This window comes from Aethalodelphis obliquidens, unplaced genomic scaffold (assembly GCF_003676395.1).
Source record: "Aethalodelphis obliquidens isolate GAN/ISIS:26980383/991018 unplaced genomic scaffold, ASM367639v1 scaffold38, whole genome shotgun sequence".
NCBI lineage: Eukaryota > Metazoa > Chordata > Mammalia > Artiodactyla > Delphinidae > Aethalodelphis > Aethalodelphis obliquidens.
Window position 1 is genome coordinate 6,404,871 of NW_020837982.1, and position 18,664 is coordinate 6,423,534.

Below are 18,664 nucleotides of genomic sequence, written 5' to 3' on the forward strand. Positions count from 1 at the left end.
GGGTTTACAATAGAGGGCAAAGAGACACGCGAGGTCATCTCTCCCCAAAGCGTGGCACACAGATTTTAATGAATGTTACATAATAAAAGGGTTCCTGGGGTAGAAATCTAGGGGAATATCATTGGACGAAACAAAGCTAAACAGGTGCTTTTTCTTCTTGTCTTTGCGTTTGCTACAAATTTTTGCGAGGGTGCGTGATAGGATTTTTCCACATTGCTTCACGTCCGAACACCCATTTTGGAGTAGCACCTGCATTATCTGTGCCTCTTTGTCACCTTCCCCTTTTGCTAAGGCCAGGTTTCTCATCCTCTTTAAAAATGTACAGTGCCTGGCAGATCTTCCCGGGGCTGGGGAGGGGGGGGCGGGGGGGAACCAACCCAAACATTGCACACCAATGAGACAGATGTGTTTGTCCCGCTTAGGGATAACTAAAGCTGACTCAGCTCAGGCCCTGAGGAAGTAATGACTTTCTTTGTAGAATCAAAACCTCTCATCAGCTTGTGTGTTCTCTTGGAAAAGTGGCAGGTGGGTTATCAGTTCTGTTTACCAGAAGTAACAAGCCTGGACTGGATTACCCACGAGGAAGGCTCCACCTGGCTCTGCTTCCCGGTTCAGGGCACAGATCCTGTGCAGGCCCAGGAGCCCCAGTCTCCAGCCGCAGTAGCCCAGCCCCCAGCTCGGCCCCCAGCCTCTCCACGCGGCACCCCTGCGGTTTCCCGGAGAATTCTTGGCGTTGGGTTTGACAGATAGCCTTTCAACAGGCTCTCAGGTGGAGTACCGCGTTCTGTGCCGTGTTTTCATTTACGAACACACACGTCAACCGTCCCCCTCAGGCAACAAAAAACACACCCCCACACCCCAAACACACGTAGTTATTTTAGTCCTCTCCTCCCTCCTAAACCGGGAAACTCTGACGGGGACATGAAAGGACAGTTGGGCCCGGCCGTGATGAAACGGCTCTGACACGCAATCAGGCCCTTGGATTCTGCCATCTCACGGCCCTGCTGGTCCAGCCCAGCCGGGCAGTGGGCTGAACCTCAGGCGGGCAGGAGTGGCCACCGCTCACGGGCTGCGCCCCGGGGCCTGGAGGCCACCTACCTGCGTCCTGGTCGCCGCTGACCAGGAACTGGAGGATGTTGTTCATGGCGCCCATGTAGAAGATGAGGCGCAGCTGAGTGACGCACATGGTGACCAGGCTGAGCAGCAGGATGGGGCTGAACACGCTCTGCATGAACGAGGGGGCCGCTGCGGGGAGAAGAGGGTGCTCAGGGAGAAGCGGGCGGTACCGCCGTGGCCACGGCCCACCCGTCACCCAGGGGCTGGGCGCGTGGGGCTGACAGCCCTGCTTTGCCGACCAAATCATGCTGGGTGAGGTGGACGGCTGGACGCAGGAGTCAGGTCACCCAGCCGCACGAAACAAGCTGGGTGAGACCCTCACCCTCGCTGACCCTTCGTCTGTACGGCAGGCTGGATGGTGCCACCGGCTCTTTGGGGATGAAATGGGGATTAAGGGAGATGGTACCCACAAAGCCCTCAGCGGGAGCTGGTCCCCCAGAGGGGGCTGCAGCTTCCACATCTGGACCGGCCTCCCCCTCCTTGTTGCTGGGGTGCGGGTGTGGGTTCAGGAGCCCCTGCTGACGGCTCAGGCAGGCTTGGGAGGTGGGGGCCGCACGCGGTACCTGCGGCATCGGGCTGGCACTTGACCTCCAGGTCGACGGTGGACAGGCACAGCTTGTGGCCCTCCTGCAGTGCCGCCTGCTCCTTGGCGCTCCGCATGGAGCTGCCCACGCTGAGGCGGCGCCCGACCGTGGTCACCTGCTTGTAGAACTGCTTCCCAGTGATCTTGTGGTCGAAGCCCAGCCAGCTGAACTTGATCTTCACCCTAGAGGCCACAGGAGAGTGTCTGTCGCGCTGCCAGGGCCCCTCGCCGGCGTAGGGGTGGGAGTAGACCGCACGTCCACTTACGTGTAGTCCATGTCCTCTGGGCCTGGGAAGGGCTCCAGGGGCCAGTTAAAGAAGCAGTTGAGGAAGACCAGCCCGGAGCAGCCGGCCCAGACCACGAGCATGACGATGAAGGAGGCACCGAAGTCGTAGATGACCTGAGAGGCACAACGGGGTAGCGGTTGGAGTCAGGGCAGGGCGGAGGGCAGAGTTAGCAGAGGGAAGCTGGAGCGGGCAGCGGGTAGGGGCACCCAGCAGTCCTGCTCTCCCTGCGCTCAGCTGCGAGGGGAGGCATGGCCCCATCAGCCTGGGTGTTTGGTCGTCAGGCACCTGCATTCCAATAATCTTAGCTCGCCCTGGACCAAATGCCTCCAGCTTGGACCAAATGTCATCTCCTTGGAGAGGCCCTCCCAGACCACCCATCACTGTCACATCACTGGCTCACAGTGAACAGCCCTGGCTGAGGTTTTTGACTTCTTGATTCATTTCCTCATCTGTTACTAGGCCAGCTCCCTGAGGAACCTCCAGCCTCGTCCACTGATGTTTCTCTAGTACCCTGAAGCATACACACGGTAGGGGCCAGAAAAATACTCAAGGAATGAACAGTTGGAAGTCTCGCTTTGCTCCTCTGTGAAATGGGTGTGACACTGGCATGTACCCTCATGGTGTCAAGGTGGGGGTCAAGCGGGTAGAGGGCTCAGCACAGGGCCTGGCAGGTGAGAAGCCTGCAAGCCTGTTAATGTCATTATCGCCATTGATTTCCAGCACAAGAGTCCCCAGAGTAGTGCCAGACAGCAGCCCAGCTACCCAGGGAGGGGACCAGCAGTTAGACATGGAGAAGAGGAGGAGGGGGAACCTGTAGGCTCCTCTGCACTCCAGGAACTCGAGGACCCCTAAAATCCAGACGTCTGGCCCCAGCCCCTGCAAGCGCCTCGAAGTCCAGGCGGCCGGCCTACGTCTTTTTGTTTTGTTTTTTGGCTGCGCTGTGTGGCACGCAGGATCTTAGTTACCTGACCAGGGATCGAACCCGTGCCCCCTGCAGTGGAAGCGTGGAGTCTTCACCACTGGATCCCCAGGGAAGCCCCTGGCCCACGCCTTCTGTGACTCCTCCTCCTCTTGCCCTATGGCCTCTCCCTCTTGGACCTCTCAGCAAAGGGGATTTATGTGGTGCTGGTGCCACAGAAGGGAGAAGCCCCTTCTGAAGCCCTTTCAGGAGCAACAGGATTGGGAGCAGGAACTGGGACTGATGAACAGTGAGGTGTTTGCTCCATCCTGACCCTGTGTGACTTCCACGGGCTCAGAATCCTGCCTGGGAGGGAAACAGCTGAACCAACTTGGCTGCGAGCAGCGCTCTGGCAGTGGGGAGCAATATAGCCCAACAGCAACAGGCCTGGGGGTGGGGGGACTAGAGTTAGCTCAGGACTGGGGACAAACACTCACCCCCTTTCTGTCCCCAGGCCTGAAACGCAAAGGCAGCCTTCAGTCACACCTTGCAGTGATATGCTTGGATTTCCCAACCCCCCTGCCCCTCCCCCAACCCCCCCCACCCCGCCCCATGCACAGCAGTTTTTTTTTTTTGTGGTAGGCGGGCCTCTCACTGTTGTGGCCTCTCCCGTCGTGGAGCACAGGCTCCAGACGTGCAGGCTCAGCGGCCATGACTCACGGGCCCAGCCACTCCGCGGCACGTGGGATCTTCCCGGATCGGGGCATGAACCCGTGTCCCCTGCATTGGCAGGTGGACTCTCAACCGCTGCGCCACTAGGGAAGCCCCAGGTTTCTTTTCTTACCCCCATGCTGCCCAGGTGCATCCTGCCCCCAGATGGGGCTTGGCGGAAGCGGGGGCCCCAGCACCCGCAATGACTTCCCCCTTCTGGGAGCGCTGAAGGAGGCTTAAAGGAGGCCTCTGCTCAGACACTGGTACACACGCTCACCTTGACTCCTGGGAAGGTGACTGCTGAGGAGGCATAGGATCCAATCATCAAGGCAATAAACGTGGACCGAAGGTCACCAAACATGTTGGGCAGCTGAAAGATAAGAAGCAAGGGAGACTTCTGCTGAGAGAACAGACAGGGGACGGATGAAAGAGGAGGGGAAGAAAGAATCATGACATCCTCAGGTACCATTTCTTATCTACTCTCCTCCCCGTGTGATTCACGGGGGCATCGGTCCAGGGGTAATCGCAGCTAATTGGAAGTTTTTTCTTCCCAGACTGAGGTTGATAAAGGAAGGGAGGAAAGTAATACAGAACTCAGACTCTGCACATGAAGACAGAGCTGGTAGACTTCCTGGTTGGCAAGCATCCCTCCTCTCTTCTCCGGCACAGGCCAGGTCCTTCTGCCTTTGCAGGGTTACAGGAAGATGCCAGCAAGCACAGCTGGGAGCCTGAGGCAACCCTCAAAGGGAGCAAGCCTGTTAGGAATAAGAATCTATTTGAGGATGAGATCATTTTATAAATAAAAATATCCGTGTCCCAGAAGGACCAGATGTCAGCAAAGGCTGCTTTTCTTGCTGAGAAGAGTAGGTCTCTGGAAGGTGCCAATCAGAATTCTATAGCCCCCAGGGCGGACGAGGGGGCTGGCCCGGAAGTCCTGCGTCTGAATTTCTAGGTCCAAGGAGGGCTTTCCCCTTTTCCATCTGGAAAGAGCAACGGCAAGGGAGGCTCAGGCTCTCTTCCCTGTGAGGCCGCTCTTCCCATCTCACAGCAGCTTGCTCTGGGCCCGTCCAACACGACTGCGAAGCTAAAACCCCCAGTGATTCCATACAAATCCAGACATGGTATAATATGGCAACTCGGTCATGGATCCAAACAGACATGGGGCAAAGCGCATCCTCCTCAAACGGCAGTCCTGGCTGCTCTTGCTAACCTCAGGGGCGCTCGTACCGCGTACTGAAGGTTTCCCAGCCACACCCACAAGGTCCCTGGCATTGAGAATCGCTCCCTGGATCTGCCAACCTGTTTCACTGAACTCAGGTGTTTCTATGGACCTAATATATGTTCCCCTCCCCCTTTGTCTGCAATCATTTTGGGGTTTTATCAAACACAGACCACGTGATGGCTGCCCGCAAGCTAATCTGCTTTTGCTGAACGGAGGCCGTTTGAATGTGTTTATTTACCTGCCCCTCATCATTTCTGCCTGTTCTGACCACAATTAAAAATGAAGGAGGGGCATCATCAAAATTTAAAATGTGCTTCAAAGACACCATCAAGAAAACGAACAGAGGCACAGAAGAGAGAAAATTTGTACAAATCAGCTATCTGATAGGGCACCTGTATCTGCAGTGTATAAAGAACTCCTACAACTCAGTAAAAAAAAAACCACATATAACCATTTTTAAAATGGGCAAATAGGGCTTCCCTGGTGGCACAGTGGTTAAGAATCCGCCTGCCAATGCCGGGGACACGGGTTGGAGCCCTGGTCCAGGAAGATCCCACATGCCGCGGAGCAACTAAGCCCGTGCACCACAACTACTGAGCCTGCACTCTAGAGCCCGCGAGCCACAACTACTGAAACCCACGCGCCACAACTACTGAAACCTGTGTGCTACAGCTACTGAAGCCCGCATGCCTAGAGCCCGTGCTCCGCAACAAGAGAAGCCACCGCAATGAGAAGCCGGTGCACCATAACGAAGAGTAGCCCCCGCTCACCTCAACTAGAGAAAGCCTGCGCGCAGCAGTGAAGACCCAACGTAGCCAAAAAAATAATAATGATAATAATAAAATAAAATAAATTTATTTAAAAAAATGGGCAAATAGACATTTCTGAATAGACATTTCTCCAGAGAAGACATACAGATGGCCAATAACCTTATGAAAAGATACTCAATATCATTAATCATAGGGAAATGCAAATTAAAACTACAATGAGATACTGCTTCATACCCCCTAGGGTGGTTATAATAATAATTAAAAAAAAAAACACAACACATAATAACAAACGCTGGTGCTGATACAGAGGAATGAGAACCCTCCTACACTACTGGTAGGAATGTAAAATGGTACACAGCCACTTTGGAGAACACTGGCAGTTCCTCAATTAAACACAGAGCTACCATATGACCCAGAAATTTCACTCCTAGGTATATATATACCCAAGAGGGATGAAAATATATGCCCATGTGTACATGAATGTTTATAGCAGTGTTTTTGGTTTTTTTGGCTGTACCTTGTGGCATGCAGGATCTCAGTTCCCCGACCAGGGATTGAACCCACACCCCGTGCAGTGGAAGCGCAGAGTCTTAACCACTGGCCGGCCAGGGAAGTCCCCATTCTTTATAATATACAAAAAGTGGAAACAACCTCCATGCCCATCAATGACTGGATAAGCAAAATGTGGTATATTCACACAATGGAATATCATTCAGCCACAAAAACAAATGAAGTATCGATACATGCTATCAATACAACGTGGATAAACCTTGAAAACATTATGCTAAGTGAAAGAACCAGTCATGAAAGAGCACAAAATTGTACGATTCCATTCATATGAAATGTCCAGAACAGGCAAACCCATAGAGACAGAGAACAGATTAGGGGTCGCCTAGGGCTGGGGTGGAAGCAGCTGGGAGGAATAGGGAGAAATGCTGATGGGTACAGAGATGTGATTTGGGGTGATATGATGGATTCTGGTGATGACTGTGTAACTCTATAAATAAACTAAAAACCATTGAACTGTATACTTTAGGTAAATTGTATGGTATGTGAATTATGTCTCAGTATCACTGTTAAGAAAAAAAAAAAAACATGAATAAGAGACTTGAGATGTTTTGGGATCCCAGGATTTAAAAGGAACATGAATTAATCTATAGTGTATGGCCAACAAAGCCATCCTACGGCATGAAGCCAGGGTGGCTCTCCAGCCTACCCGAAGAAGCCCCAGCACACAAAGATCTCTTCTTCCAGCCCCTGTGTCAACTCAGTCTTCTCAGAGAGGGTCAGAGGGAGAGAAGGAGCATATGGAAACTCCCCCAGGCAAAGACAGAGGAAATGTGATGTGCTCATGGGGGCCCAGGCACATCCGAGTGAGCACTAAAGGTGCACAACCTCACTCTTTGCACACCTGCCTCCCAGGTATGCTGTGGTTCAGAGGACATGCCTCGGTTTCTGAGCTCACATATTTGGGCTGTGCCACGCTGGCTACTCCAGCAAGGCAGCCTCAGGCATTTCTGGGGCCACATCTGCCCCAGGGAGAATCCAAAGATTAGTTCTGCTTGTAAGGAAAGAGCAAACTGTTCTAGCCTGGGATGCCACTCCAGCCTCCACAGGGCATGTGGAGGAAGAAAGGGGTCAAAGAGGGCTTAGAACCCAACCAGAAGAGCAGATGGAGGACAGAAGCCACTCGGTGCAGTCAAGCCAGGAAACACTCTTGTTGCAGTTGTCACCTCTGGGTAAAAAGAGTGCCCCCAACTTTTTGACAGGGCGAGGGGATACTTCTGAAGAGCAGACTGCTTGCTAGGTAGCCCTTTTCCTTCTACCCTAACCCAAGCTAGAACAGAACAACAAGGGCTTGGGGCTAGTGGGCAACTCTGACCTCATCTTCTGGAGTCTTCTCCCCAGAACGGGATCCAGGACAGGCAAGAACGGGAAGGTGGGAGAGGAGACTGACTTGACATCTGGTCCTGGATGAGACACTTGCCCTCATGCCTGGAAAAGGGCAGTAACCTCCAGCTGCCCTCCTTGCTTCCCTGCCTCTCCCTGCCTGGAACATTCTTTGCAACATCCTGAAAATTCTCCTCTCTAACATGTTATTTTAGTCAGCAGGGCCATTCCTAGGGTGTACAGAGCCTCAGGGCAAACCACGCTATGCAGCCTTCTTACCAACATGTACATCTTGTATTTAAATTGCGATTATTTTTCCTGATTAGAAGAGCAATGCGTGTCCATTGTAAAACATCTGGAACAAAGTACACGTAAAGAATGAAATAAAAATTCCCCTGATATAGCCATGTTACCATTTTGATATATTTCCTTTCAATCTTTTTCCCATAAATACCTATAGCTTTGTAACCAAACTGGGATCATATGCTACATATTATTTTATAAACTTTTTCTTTTTTTACTTGATATATTATAAATATTTTGTAATTTAGTATTCATCTTCAACATAATTTGTAACAACTGTTTGGTATTTCCTTTTCTGGATGGTCTATAATTTATGCAACCATTTCTCTGATGTTCTCAGAGCCTTTTTAATTTTTATCATAAATAACATTTTAATGAACATCCTTGAAGATAAACATACATGCATATAGCTATGATTTCCTTAAGGTAAATTCCCAAAAGTAGAATCATTTGGCAAAAGGGAATACATATTTTTAAGTTTTTGTGATACTCTGTGCCAAACTGCCTTCCAGAAAACTTACACCAATTGAAATTGAAAAAACTTACATTTATTGATTGTTAATGACTTTGAACATTTTTTCTACGGTTTTTAAAATCAGTCATTTATATTCCTATTGTCCTTTCTTCCTATGAGGATGTTAATTTGTTCATATTGATTTGGCATAGGCTCTTTATATATTAAAGACCCTCACTGTTTGTCCATATACTGTAGGTATGTTTTCCTAGTTTGGCCTTTAACTTCTTAGTTCGTGGTGGGTTTTTTTTTTTTTTTTTTAACCAATATAAGTGCTTAAATAGGTAGTCAAAGTCTGTTTCAGCTTTTAGGGACTACCTAACATTTGTGTCAGATGAAATCTCTCTGAAAACAGTATCAAGGATGACCCTGACCAGCGAAACCCAAAGCATAAACATCCTGGCAGTAGTCAATGTGTGGTCACAAAATAGCAAGCACAGGAGACAAGAAGGTTTCCCTGGGGGCATTAATTATTTTTCATATGTTAATACTAATTGTGTTTTATCCTTTAAGCTACTTCCTTCCCTTCCTCCCAAAGTTGTCATGCCTGCCAGAGGAAATTTCCCCCATTTGCTGTGCCCAGGAGCAGCTCGATCAGAGGATTTTTCCTTATTATTAAGTTGTATAATAATGTAACATAGTTATGTTAATATACTAAATCATATAATAGCATTGTTATTATAATAGCAACTATTATTATCCTAAAAGCCCTCAAAACATCCTTACCGGATAGGTGTCACTTTTTAAAAAAAATAAACTTATTCATTTATTTATTTTTGGCTGTGTTGGGTCTTTGTTGCTGTGCGCAGGCTTTCTCTGGTTGCAGCGAGCAGGGGCTACTCTTCGTTGCAGTGTGTGGGCTTCTCATTGCGATGGCTTCTCTTTGTTGCAGAGCATGGGCTCTAGGTGCGTGGGCTTAAGTAGTTGTGGCACGTGGGCTCAGTACTTGTGGTACGTGGGCTTAGCTGCTCCGCAGCATGTGGGATCTTCCCAGACCAGGGCTCGAACCTGTGTCCCCGGCATTGGCAGGCAGATTCTTAACCACTGCGCCACCAGGGAAGTCCCAGGTGTCACTTATTACCCTCACTTAATGGTACAAAACTTTAGGATTAGAAAAGTCAAGGGACTCCCCCAAGCTGGTAAGGGTCAAATTTGGAATTCAAAGCAGGTCAAGCTTACGTGCATAGCCACTGGGTTACTCGGTGTCTTGGAAAACTCACATGGCCCTTGAAGGGTACACACTTGATTTGGGGGACCAAGGCAATTACCCTTACCTCTCACACCTCTCTGCGTCCCTTATTAAGCATTCTGTTTGCTCTCCCCACTAGAGATTTCTTATATCCTTTCCGATGCTCCTTTTAGACCTACCTGCCTCCTTCTCTCCCCTTGACCTTCCTTGGCCGACCTCCCCACAGTCCAGGGCCACACTGTCAGGTGGACTTGCATTTGGCTGTAGACTCTCTCTTGTTTCATCTTCTCATCTGAGTCTCCGCCCCCACTGCTCTCCACATGACCCTCCCTCCCTCCCTCCCTCCTCTCTCCTTCTGCCTCTGCCTGACCTCAGCTGCACATAATGGCCACTCAGAAGCCCTGGTGATAGAGTGAGTGGTGGCTGAGTACTGAGCAGAGTGCCCTAGTACCGGCTTGAGGGTCGGGCGGAGGGGCAAGAACCATGTCTTCTGCCAAGTAGGAAGCTGTAGCTGAACTGCAATGACAGATGCGGGGAAAACACTCAGCAGGGGCGGCTTCCTAACCCTGGGCTCACAACTGCACTTGCAGGTGGGGGGCACAGGCCCCCTCCTGGGCTCTGTGTGCTTCCCACCACCACCCCTGCTGCCTCGGGGAGGACTAGGGCTGGAGGGGGCTCAGCCAGGCAGAACCGGCCCTCCGTGCTGGCCTGGCTCACATGGGGAGGCCATCCCTGCATGAGCCGGTGGTGACTCATTCTCTCAGCCCCTGGGCTGCACTGTAAACAGGCTGTGTGACCTTCCCAGAGGGGAAAACAGCAGCTGCAGATGGCCCCTCCCCTGGAGTGCTGGCCACAGAGGCTGCTACTGGATGAGAATCACCAGAAGCCTAGGCTCCAGCACGGTGAAGGTGGGCCGTCCTCCTTGGAGGACCCTCTTTAAGATGCCTCTCTTCCCAGGGCCCCCCAACTCAGGCCTGGGGCTTGCTGGCGGGCGGGACAGAAGAGCCACTGTGTAGCCACCTGGCACCGACTTTCCAAATCAGTGATCTCCCCAGCCCGCCAGCTGGGTCCTCAGGGAGCAGCCGCGTGCCGCGCCGGGTGGGCGAGGGGCTGGCATTCTGGTCCTCAGGCCCCTTCCAGAGGTGAGCCTCGTCCACAGGTGGCGGCGGTACACACGCAGAGCTCTGTGCAACCTGAACAGGCCAGGATCCAGGTGCCAGTCTGGACAAGCGGACTCGGCAAAGCCGGGCTCTTTTCTAACCCTTCCCAGCCAACAGCTCCAAGCACACACTGCCCGGAGAAGGTCCTGTGGTCACCTTTCCGCTCCACTGCCGAAGGGGTGAGGCGGAGGGGCTCCACACCCCAGTCACCTCATCCGCTTTCCCAGCCAGGTCCATCCCTGATGTCCCCACTACACGTTCTGTCCACCCCTGAACGAGTCACGTGCTGGGGCAACTTCAGAATGTGGTGCACTCTGACGGGTGAATTTTTCCCAAGCCAACGGTGATCAGCTGACTGCTTTGGGTTCTCAAGGCTCAGAACAGAAACCCAGAGGCAGAGCTGGCTCTGGGCACTGGGAGGGTCCTGCTCACCTGGCACCTGGGGCACGTAGGATGCCTTGGGGACCCTCTCCTGGCCTGAGCAGGAATGCTAAACTCCCACACACACCCCCAGGGGACATTTGCTTCACTGCTGTACCCAGAATCCTCTCCCTCCCCTTCTCTCAGGTGTTTGAAGAGGGATATTTATTCCTCTTCACACCCAGACCCCAACTCCCGTGGGATCACTTCTTCCTCAGGTTCAAAGTAAGACTTCAATAAATCAAATAGGGGAAGCCCACAGAGAAATTTTTCATTAAGGAGCCTGGCAACATTTTGTCATCACTTTTCTGGGAGGGTTTCAGCTCAGAACTCCCCGTCTCACCCACACTGACAGGGGTCAGAGGAATGAAGTGGAAATGACATGCTCACTACACTGGCGGCATCTGTTCCCATCTCTAAGCAACCCTGGCCCCGGATCGTCGGATGGCGGCCCAGAGATGCCGCCTCCGCCACCGGCTGGTGTTTTCCTCGAGCCAATGAAGCGAGTTAAAGACCTGAGCAAATGCGAGGCCTTGAGCAAACAGACCAGAGTGTGCTGTCCAGATGTCCAGGGTGGAGGCTGAGGCTTGGCACCTCGGGGTGTGCCCTGCACCACCAATGACCCGCACCCTCCTCCTCTGAGGGTGTCGCATTGCCCGGGGCCCTCTGCGGCAGGGACCTGGGAAAGCCAGTTCTAGCCATTAAGCAGCCCACCTGGCATGGGATCCAGTCTCTGCCCTAGGGGATGGGATCACCTATGAGTACACACCTCTCCGGCTCTGTAGGGAGGTCTACAGGCCTGTGGGGAAAGGCATTCTGCCATCTTGGGGCCCCCTCTCCACCAATGGGGGTAGCAGCTCACTGTCTCTGGTCATCTTTATTTATACCACAGCCCATGCAACACAAAACCCCTTGGGACTCAGAAAGTCCCCCAATTAAGATTTCCCTGGCAACATTCCCCCCAGATTCCCAGGTTATTACGGAGTGATTACCCATGGACCCAGAGCTGCTGTAGGAGATTTGATTTAGGAAGCTCCTAAAGGCGACCCTGAAGACTCCTTTGTCCCCCCAGTTAGAACATGGGTGGGAGACCCAAACAGAAAGTACCGTTATGCTGCTAGCTCGGCGTCTCCGGGAGCCGATCCTGACAGTTCTGCTTTCTCAAAGGCCTGGGCTGTGTCAGAACAAGATTCAGCTCTGCTCAGCAGAAGCCTCGGCCAGCCCAGGAACATTGCCCAAGAGCTCCAGCCCTGCCCTCACTGACCTGCTTCTCATTCCCCTTTCGGGGTCTGTTCCGGAAAGGCTCCTTATCTGAGGCCTCACAGGACAGAGGAACGCCCAAGGAGGTCCCTCAGGCCAGGGGCAGCGTGGGGAGGAGGAAACAGATGACATAAAAAGTGCTTAGGGGGCTTCCCTGAGGGCGCAGTGATTAAGAATCTGCTTGCCAATGAAGGGGACACAGGTTCGAGCCCTGGTCCAGGAAGATCCCACATGCTTCAGAGCAACTAAGTCCGTGTGCCACAACTACTGAGCCTGCGCTCCAGAGCCCGCGAGCCACAACTACTGAAGCCCGGGTGCCTAGAGCCTGTGCTCTGCAACAAGAGAAGCCACCACAATGAGAAGCCTGCGCACCGCAAAGAAGAGTAGCTCCCACTCACCACAATTAGAGAAAGCCCGCGCAGAGCAACAAAGACCCAACGCAGCCAAAAACAAATAAATCAAAAAAAAAAACAAAAAAAAACCACTTAAAAAAAAGGCGCTGGGGCTTCCCTGGTGGCACAGTGGTTGAGAGTCTGCCTGCCGATGCAGGGGACATGGGTTCGTGCGCCGGACTGGGAAGATCCCACATGCCGCAGAGTGGCTGGGCCTGTGAGCCATGGCCGCTGAGCCTGCGCGTCCGGAGCCTGTGCTCCTCAACGGGAGAGGCCACAACAGTGAGAGGCTCGCGTACCGCAAAAAAAAAACAAACAAAAAAACAAACAAAAAATGGTGCTTAGGGAGTTGGCCCATGAAACTAGAAGGGGAGTGAGCAGGGGCTGGGGGTGGTGTCACCCCTGCTTTCCAACAGGGAATTGTGACTGAGCAGCTTCTTGGTGCCTCTAGACCAAAGGTTGTTGGACTTCTTCTGTAAAGGGACAGAGATTAACTATTTTAGCTTTTGCAGGCCATGTGGTCTCTGTAAAAGACTTCACTCTGCTGCCACAGCACAAAAGAAACAAGTGGGAGCGGCTCTGTGCCAGTAAAACTTTGTTTACAGAAACCTGCAGTGGTCTGGATGTGTCCTGGGGGCTGCAGCTTGCTGACCTCTGCTCTAGATCCAAGAATGGGGACCTCAGAGGACAAGCCACCAACCTCCCTTAAACAGATGCCTGCTAACCAAATGCTTCAGGTGATGATTAGATGGTTTTCTTGCCTGGTCACTATCTGGCCTGTGCAACCTTTACCTCCCTCTGGGAGAGCCAAGAGCTAACAGGAACACTCCTGCTGCAGTGCGTTTGGCTTCACACAGACCTACTAGAGGCTGATGAAAGCAACAGACCCTCCTCTAGAAAAATGCACCTGCACGGCATGTGTGTGCACATGCAGACACACACACACACAATGTGCTTGCTTGCTGAGAATCTCAAGGGAGTGCCCAGCCCTCCTGAAGCTTATTCATGGACCGCCTAGAGGCCTAAAAAATCCTAGGGTAGGGCTTCCCTGGTGGCGCAGTGGTTGAGAGTCCGCCTGCCGATGCAGGGGACGCGGGTTCATGCCCCGGTCCAGGAGGATCCCACATGCCGCGGAGCGGCTGGGCCCGTGAGCCATGGCCGCTGAGCCTGCGCGTCCGGAGCCTGTGTTCCGCAACGGGAGAGGCCACAACAGTGAGAGGCCCGCGTACCGCAAACAAACAAACAAAAACCTAGGGTAAGACCCCTTGCTCACTCAGAAACAGAACTAATTTTTTTGTATGTGAGAGAGTGCTCAAAAACACACACAAAAGAGAGAAACAACCCTGTAAAAAAAGACAAATGACACAAAGAAGCAATCACAGAAGAAATGCAAATGATCACAAAAAAGAGGTGAAAAGATGCTCCATCTCACTAACAAGGAAAAAAATTTTAAATCATAGTATATCAGTTTTCACCAGATTAGACCGGCAAATGTTTGCAAGATTAATGACAGGGTATTGGAAGGGGTGTGGAGGAAAACCTCTCAGACATTCTGGAAGGCTAGCATCTGTGTATAAACTTTTGGGAAGACCATCTGACAATCTATATTAAAATTTAACACATGCTGATCCTGGGGCCCAGCAATCCCACTTCTAGGAATTTATTTTACAGAAATACATGTACAGGGATGTTTACTTCGGCAGCATCATAAATCAGAAAAATTGGAAACCAACCCAAAAGTCCATTAGCAGGAAGCTGGTTACATAAAGTATGGCACATCTATATTATAGAACAACATGGAACTGTTTAATAATGAGGCCAATCTCCATAGTTTAAAATAATAAGGTAGATTTCTAAGGACTGGCAGGAAAAGACATAAAAGATACACTGTTAAGTGAAAAAGGCACGTTGTAACAGTATTTCTTTTAAAAAGAGCAACATTAGTATATCCAGATTTTCTTATTTTTTTCATAATGGAGAGTTACATTCTAAACTGATGAAGTTAGGCTTATAGGATTTTACAGTCCATATTTTATATTTCCAAAACAGTGACTTCTTACTTTTTGTTTTATAATCGTAAAAAAGAAAAGAAAAGAAAAAGAATCCTTATGAGCCTACTAGCCTCCCCTAAAGGTTTCTTGGACAATAACTATGAACTGATTTTAAAGACTATCTTCCTTTTTTTTTTTTTTTTTTTTGTGGTACACGGGCCTCTCACCGCCGTGGCCTCTCCCGTCGCGGAGCACAGGCTCTGGACGCGCAGGCTCAGAGGCCATGGCTCACGGGCCCAGCCGCTCCGCGGCATGTGGGATCTTCCCGGACCAGGGCACGAATCGGTGTCCCCTGCATCGGCAGGCAGACTCTCAACCACTGCGCCACCAGGGAAGCCCTTCTTTTTTTTTCTTTAACATCTTTATTGGAGTATAATTGCTTTACAATGGTGTGTTAGTTTCTGCTTTGTAACAAAGTGAATCAGTTACACATATACATATATCCCTGTATCTCCTCCCTCTGCGTCTCCCTCCTTCCCACCCTCCCTATCCCACCCCTCTAGGTGGTCACAAAGCACCGAGCTGATCTCCCTGTGCTATGCGGCTGCTTCCCACTAGCTATCTATTTTACGTTTGGCAGTGTATATGTCCATGCCACTCTCTCACTTTGTCCCAGCTTACCCTTCCCCCTCCCCGTATCCTCAAGTCCATCCTCTAGTAGGTCTGCATCTTTATTCCCGTTAAAGACTTTCTTAAAGGGGATTCATGGTGTGGTGGTTCTTATCTATTTGTCTTAGGCTTTATTACAATAAAGCAGCTTTCTGTATTTCAGAGCGTAACCTCCTCAAGGACCATCTCTTTCTTCTACCCCGAAATTCAGAGCTGCCATCACATGGGCATAGTGTGGCTCAAATAACGGGGGTGATGCCAGATTTCTATTTTTCATTTTGATGAAAGAGGTGGTCGTGTTCACACTATCAAAAAACAAACAGAACCACGGCTCCTGCTTCACAATTTATACAACTTAGTGGAATCTGTGTACGTTTGACAGTTCTAACATATGTCTTATAGTTTCAACATTTGTTTTCCCCTGGGAATTTGAGAAGGAAGGAGATATATCCATTTTTTATAAATCTACCTGGTTAAAAAAATAAAAATAGGGACTTCCCTGGTGGCGCAGTAGTTAAGAATCCGGCTGCCAACACAGGGGACGTGGGTTTGACCCCTGGTCCAGGAAGATCCCACATGCCGCAGAGCAACTAAGCCCGTGCACCACAACTACTGAGCCCACGTGCTGCAACTACTGCAGCCTGTGCGCCTAGAGCCCGTGCTCCACAACAAGAGAAGCCACCTTGATGAGAAGCCCACACACCGCAACAAAGAGTAGCCCCCGCTCGCCTCAACTAGAGAAAGCCCGCGCGCAGCAATGAAGACCCAACGCAGCCAATAAATAAATAAATGTTCCCTCAAAAAAATTAAAAAGAAAAGAAATAGTAGCTTTAAAAAAATAAATAAATAAAAATGTACAAAAGAGTACAAAGTCAATCTCCTTCACACCACCAGGGGCAAGGCAACCAGAGTTCCCAGATACGTGTGTGTCCCCCACTCCCCGAGCACAGCACATATGTGGTCCTGGGCCGAGCCTCTCTCACCTAACACAGACCCCACCGAGTGTTCCATTTCCATGGACCCAGACCCAGGCACTTCATCCTTCCCACCGGGTCAAAGTTAACACAGCAAAACGCAGGAAGGGTGAACAGAAGAGGCACTGGGCCAGGCCTGGCCTCTGGCTCACAGCCTGTAGGAAGGGGTCAAAGAGATGTCGGTAACTCTTCAAGCTCCTTACAAGAAGACCAGCAAGTCCCCAGAGCTCCCTCAAAGCTAAACGAGGGCCCTTCAAAAGCATGACTCCTGACTCATTAGTGGAAAGAGAAAGCAGAAGTGAATGCACTGCAAATAAATAGTGATGGGAGGTATTGTTTCATAAATACTTTCTCAACGGGAAACTGAGATGGTCCACACCTTCCTGTTGGACAGAGAAATCTCTCTGAAAGCCTAGCATTCTCACTTCTTTCCCAATGGCCAGCTCTGAAAGGCACACCTGCCTGACCAGGTGAGCCTGCACACAGCTCCCTTCTTCCTCCTCCTTTGACTTTCTTTTAACCCAGACCTTCCTGCAGCCTCTCCCATTTCCAAAAGAAGCACATTCTGTGGTGTTCTGGTGCTACCATAGAAACCCTCCCCAGAAGGGCTCCCTGTGCCCAGAAGGGCTCTCTGTGCCCCAGCATTTAGAAAACCCAGCAGAGAGGCAGCCTATGTGTTCCCCAGAGTTTTTCATTCAGTTCTGAACAAAGCAACAGTTAGGGGCAGGGTGATTCCAAGAGCGGTGTGTTTTAAGGTTGCACTGTTAGCAAGAAATCTCTTGCCACAGAAAATATGAGAAAAGAAAGCAGGTGGCAGGTTTTTTCTCCCGGGTCCCGCCTTCTCTAGGCACATGGCTCCCTCAGCACCTCAGTCATGGTCCGGAGGCAGGGGACCGGCCACTCCGCGAGTCCCGCTCTGCTGCCTTCCTTTCTGCCTGCAGGACCTCCCCAGCTTGGGAGGCCGAAGCTGGCTTTGCTGCCACAGCCTCACCACCGATGACCCTCTACTGCTTGGGATACCCAGGCAGAGGCAGGCAAACGGCAAACAAGGAAATCAAAGCCAATAAAAGCTGCCTCAGATTGACAAGAAGATGACCGAACTAGAGATCTTCCTAAAAAAATTGGTACTTACTGTTAATGAGGTGAATGTCATGCACATCCCACCAAAGCCATTCAGAGCCAGGGCGATGAAGATGAGCACGGAGAGAGCTGGAATGAAGCAGAAAAGCTCCTAAGCGGGGAACCACGGCTGAGCTTCAGGGACCAGTGCTGGGTAAGGAGCCGGCCCCGAACAAACGCAGCTGAGCGCCTGACAAGCCATCAGGCGTTAGTGCCGGACACCTGGGAAGCTGGCCCAGCCTCTGCCTCATCCTCCTCTCGCCTATTTTACGGAGCTTGAGCTCTTGCAAAAGCTGCACCCCCGTCCTCCTTTCTCCACTAAACTTAGCAGCAAGGGAGAGGCCTAGAGAAGCTGCTTCACTGAAACCCAAAGTACAGGCACCCAAGAATCAGGAGAGGAGCCTGGATAAGATTTGGGTGAAACTCAAATCCTATTTTGGTGTTTGTTCTAAAAGTCCCTGCAGCATCAGTTCCACCTGAACAGGGTTAGGGACCAGGCAGCTTCTAAGTTATTTTTAAAGTGCTGGCCTGGGCTGCCCCAAGGGGCTCAGCTCATGACCTCCACACACACCCCTGCAGCTGGCCTAGTTCTCCAGTTGGCATCAATGAGGCCATGGGGGACTGGCCTGGCTTGGCAATGAGACGGGTGTTTCTCACCCCCTGGGAGCTTCTCTCAGACCTCTGTCTGGGGCCATTATTTGGTTACCCAGCCACCCATCAGAGATAAGTCACTGGGTAAAGGCCTAACAGGTGTCCCTCTAATGTGAGCAGTGAGCAGCAGGCCTGGCCCAGCTTTCTAGAGCAGGTGGGCCTACAGGCACCTCTGGGCACTCTCTCCCCAGTCCCTGACAAAAGGGTAGAGGAAAAGCTTACTCACAGTTTGGGTTACTTGCTCCATATGCAATCAACAAGCAGGAGACAGCAAAGCAGGCACTAAAAAGAAACAGAAACAGTACACTGTTATTACTGTTATTGTTAATATTGCTTATTTGGAGGTATTGGTTATGTGCCAGATGCTTTCAGAAAATTTACGTACATTCTTTCATTTAATTTAACAATTCTACAGAGTATAACTGGCTCCATTTTACTGATGAGAAAAATAAAACTCGAAAAACAAAAACAAGACAACGAGGTCCTACTATACAGCACAGGGAACTATATTCAATATCCTGTGATAAACCATAATGGAAAAGAAT

At 50.9% G+C, this 18,664-nt stretch overlaps 1 protein-coding gene across 7 annotated transcripts in view; it reads right to left on the reverse strand.

Moving 5' to 3' along the window:
* SLC43A2 (solute carrier family 43 member 2) overlaps positions 1-18,664 on the reverse strand; it is a 42,076-nt gene that overhangs the window by 12,538 nt on the left and 10,874 nt on the right. For 5 of the 7 annotated variants that reach the window (XM_027130590.1, XM_027130589.1, XM_027130593.1 and 2 more), the window contains 6 exons: positions 18,346-18,401; positions 17,482-17,558; positions 3,873-3,965; positions 1,966-2,099; positions 1,680-1,882; positions 1,099-1,245 (listed from right to left, as the gene is read on the reverse strand). In XM_027130590.1, the coding sequence (XP_026986391.1) occupies positions 1,099-1,245; positions 1,680-1,882; positions 1,966-2,099; positions 3,873-3,965; positions 17,482-17,558; positions 18,346-18,401 (710 nt within the window). Of the gene's footprint in view, positions 1-1,098; positions 1,246-1,679; positions 1,883-1,965; positions 2,100-3,872; positions 3,966-4,061; positions 4,081-12,170; positions 12,472-17,481; positions 17,559-18,345; positions 18,402-18,664 lie in introns of those variants that run through there. The other 2 variants (XM_027130595.1, XM_027130594.1) reach the window with 2 other exon arrangements.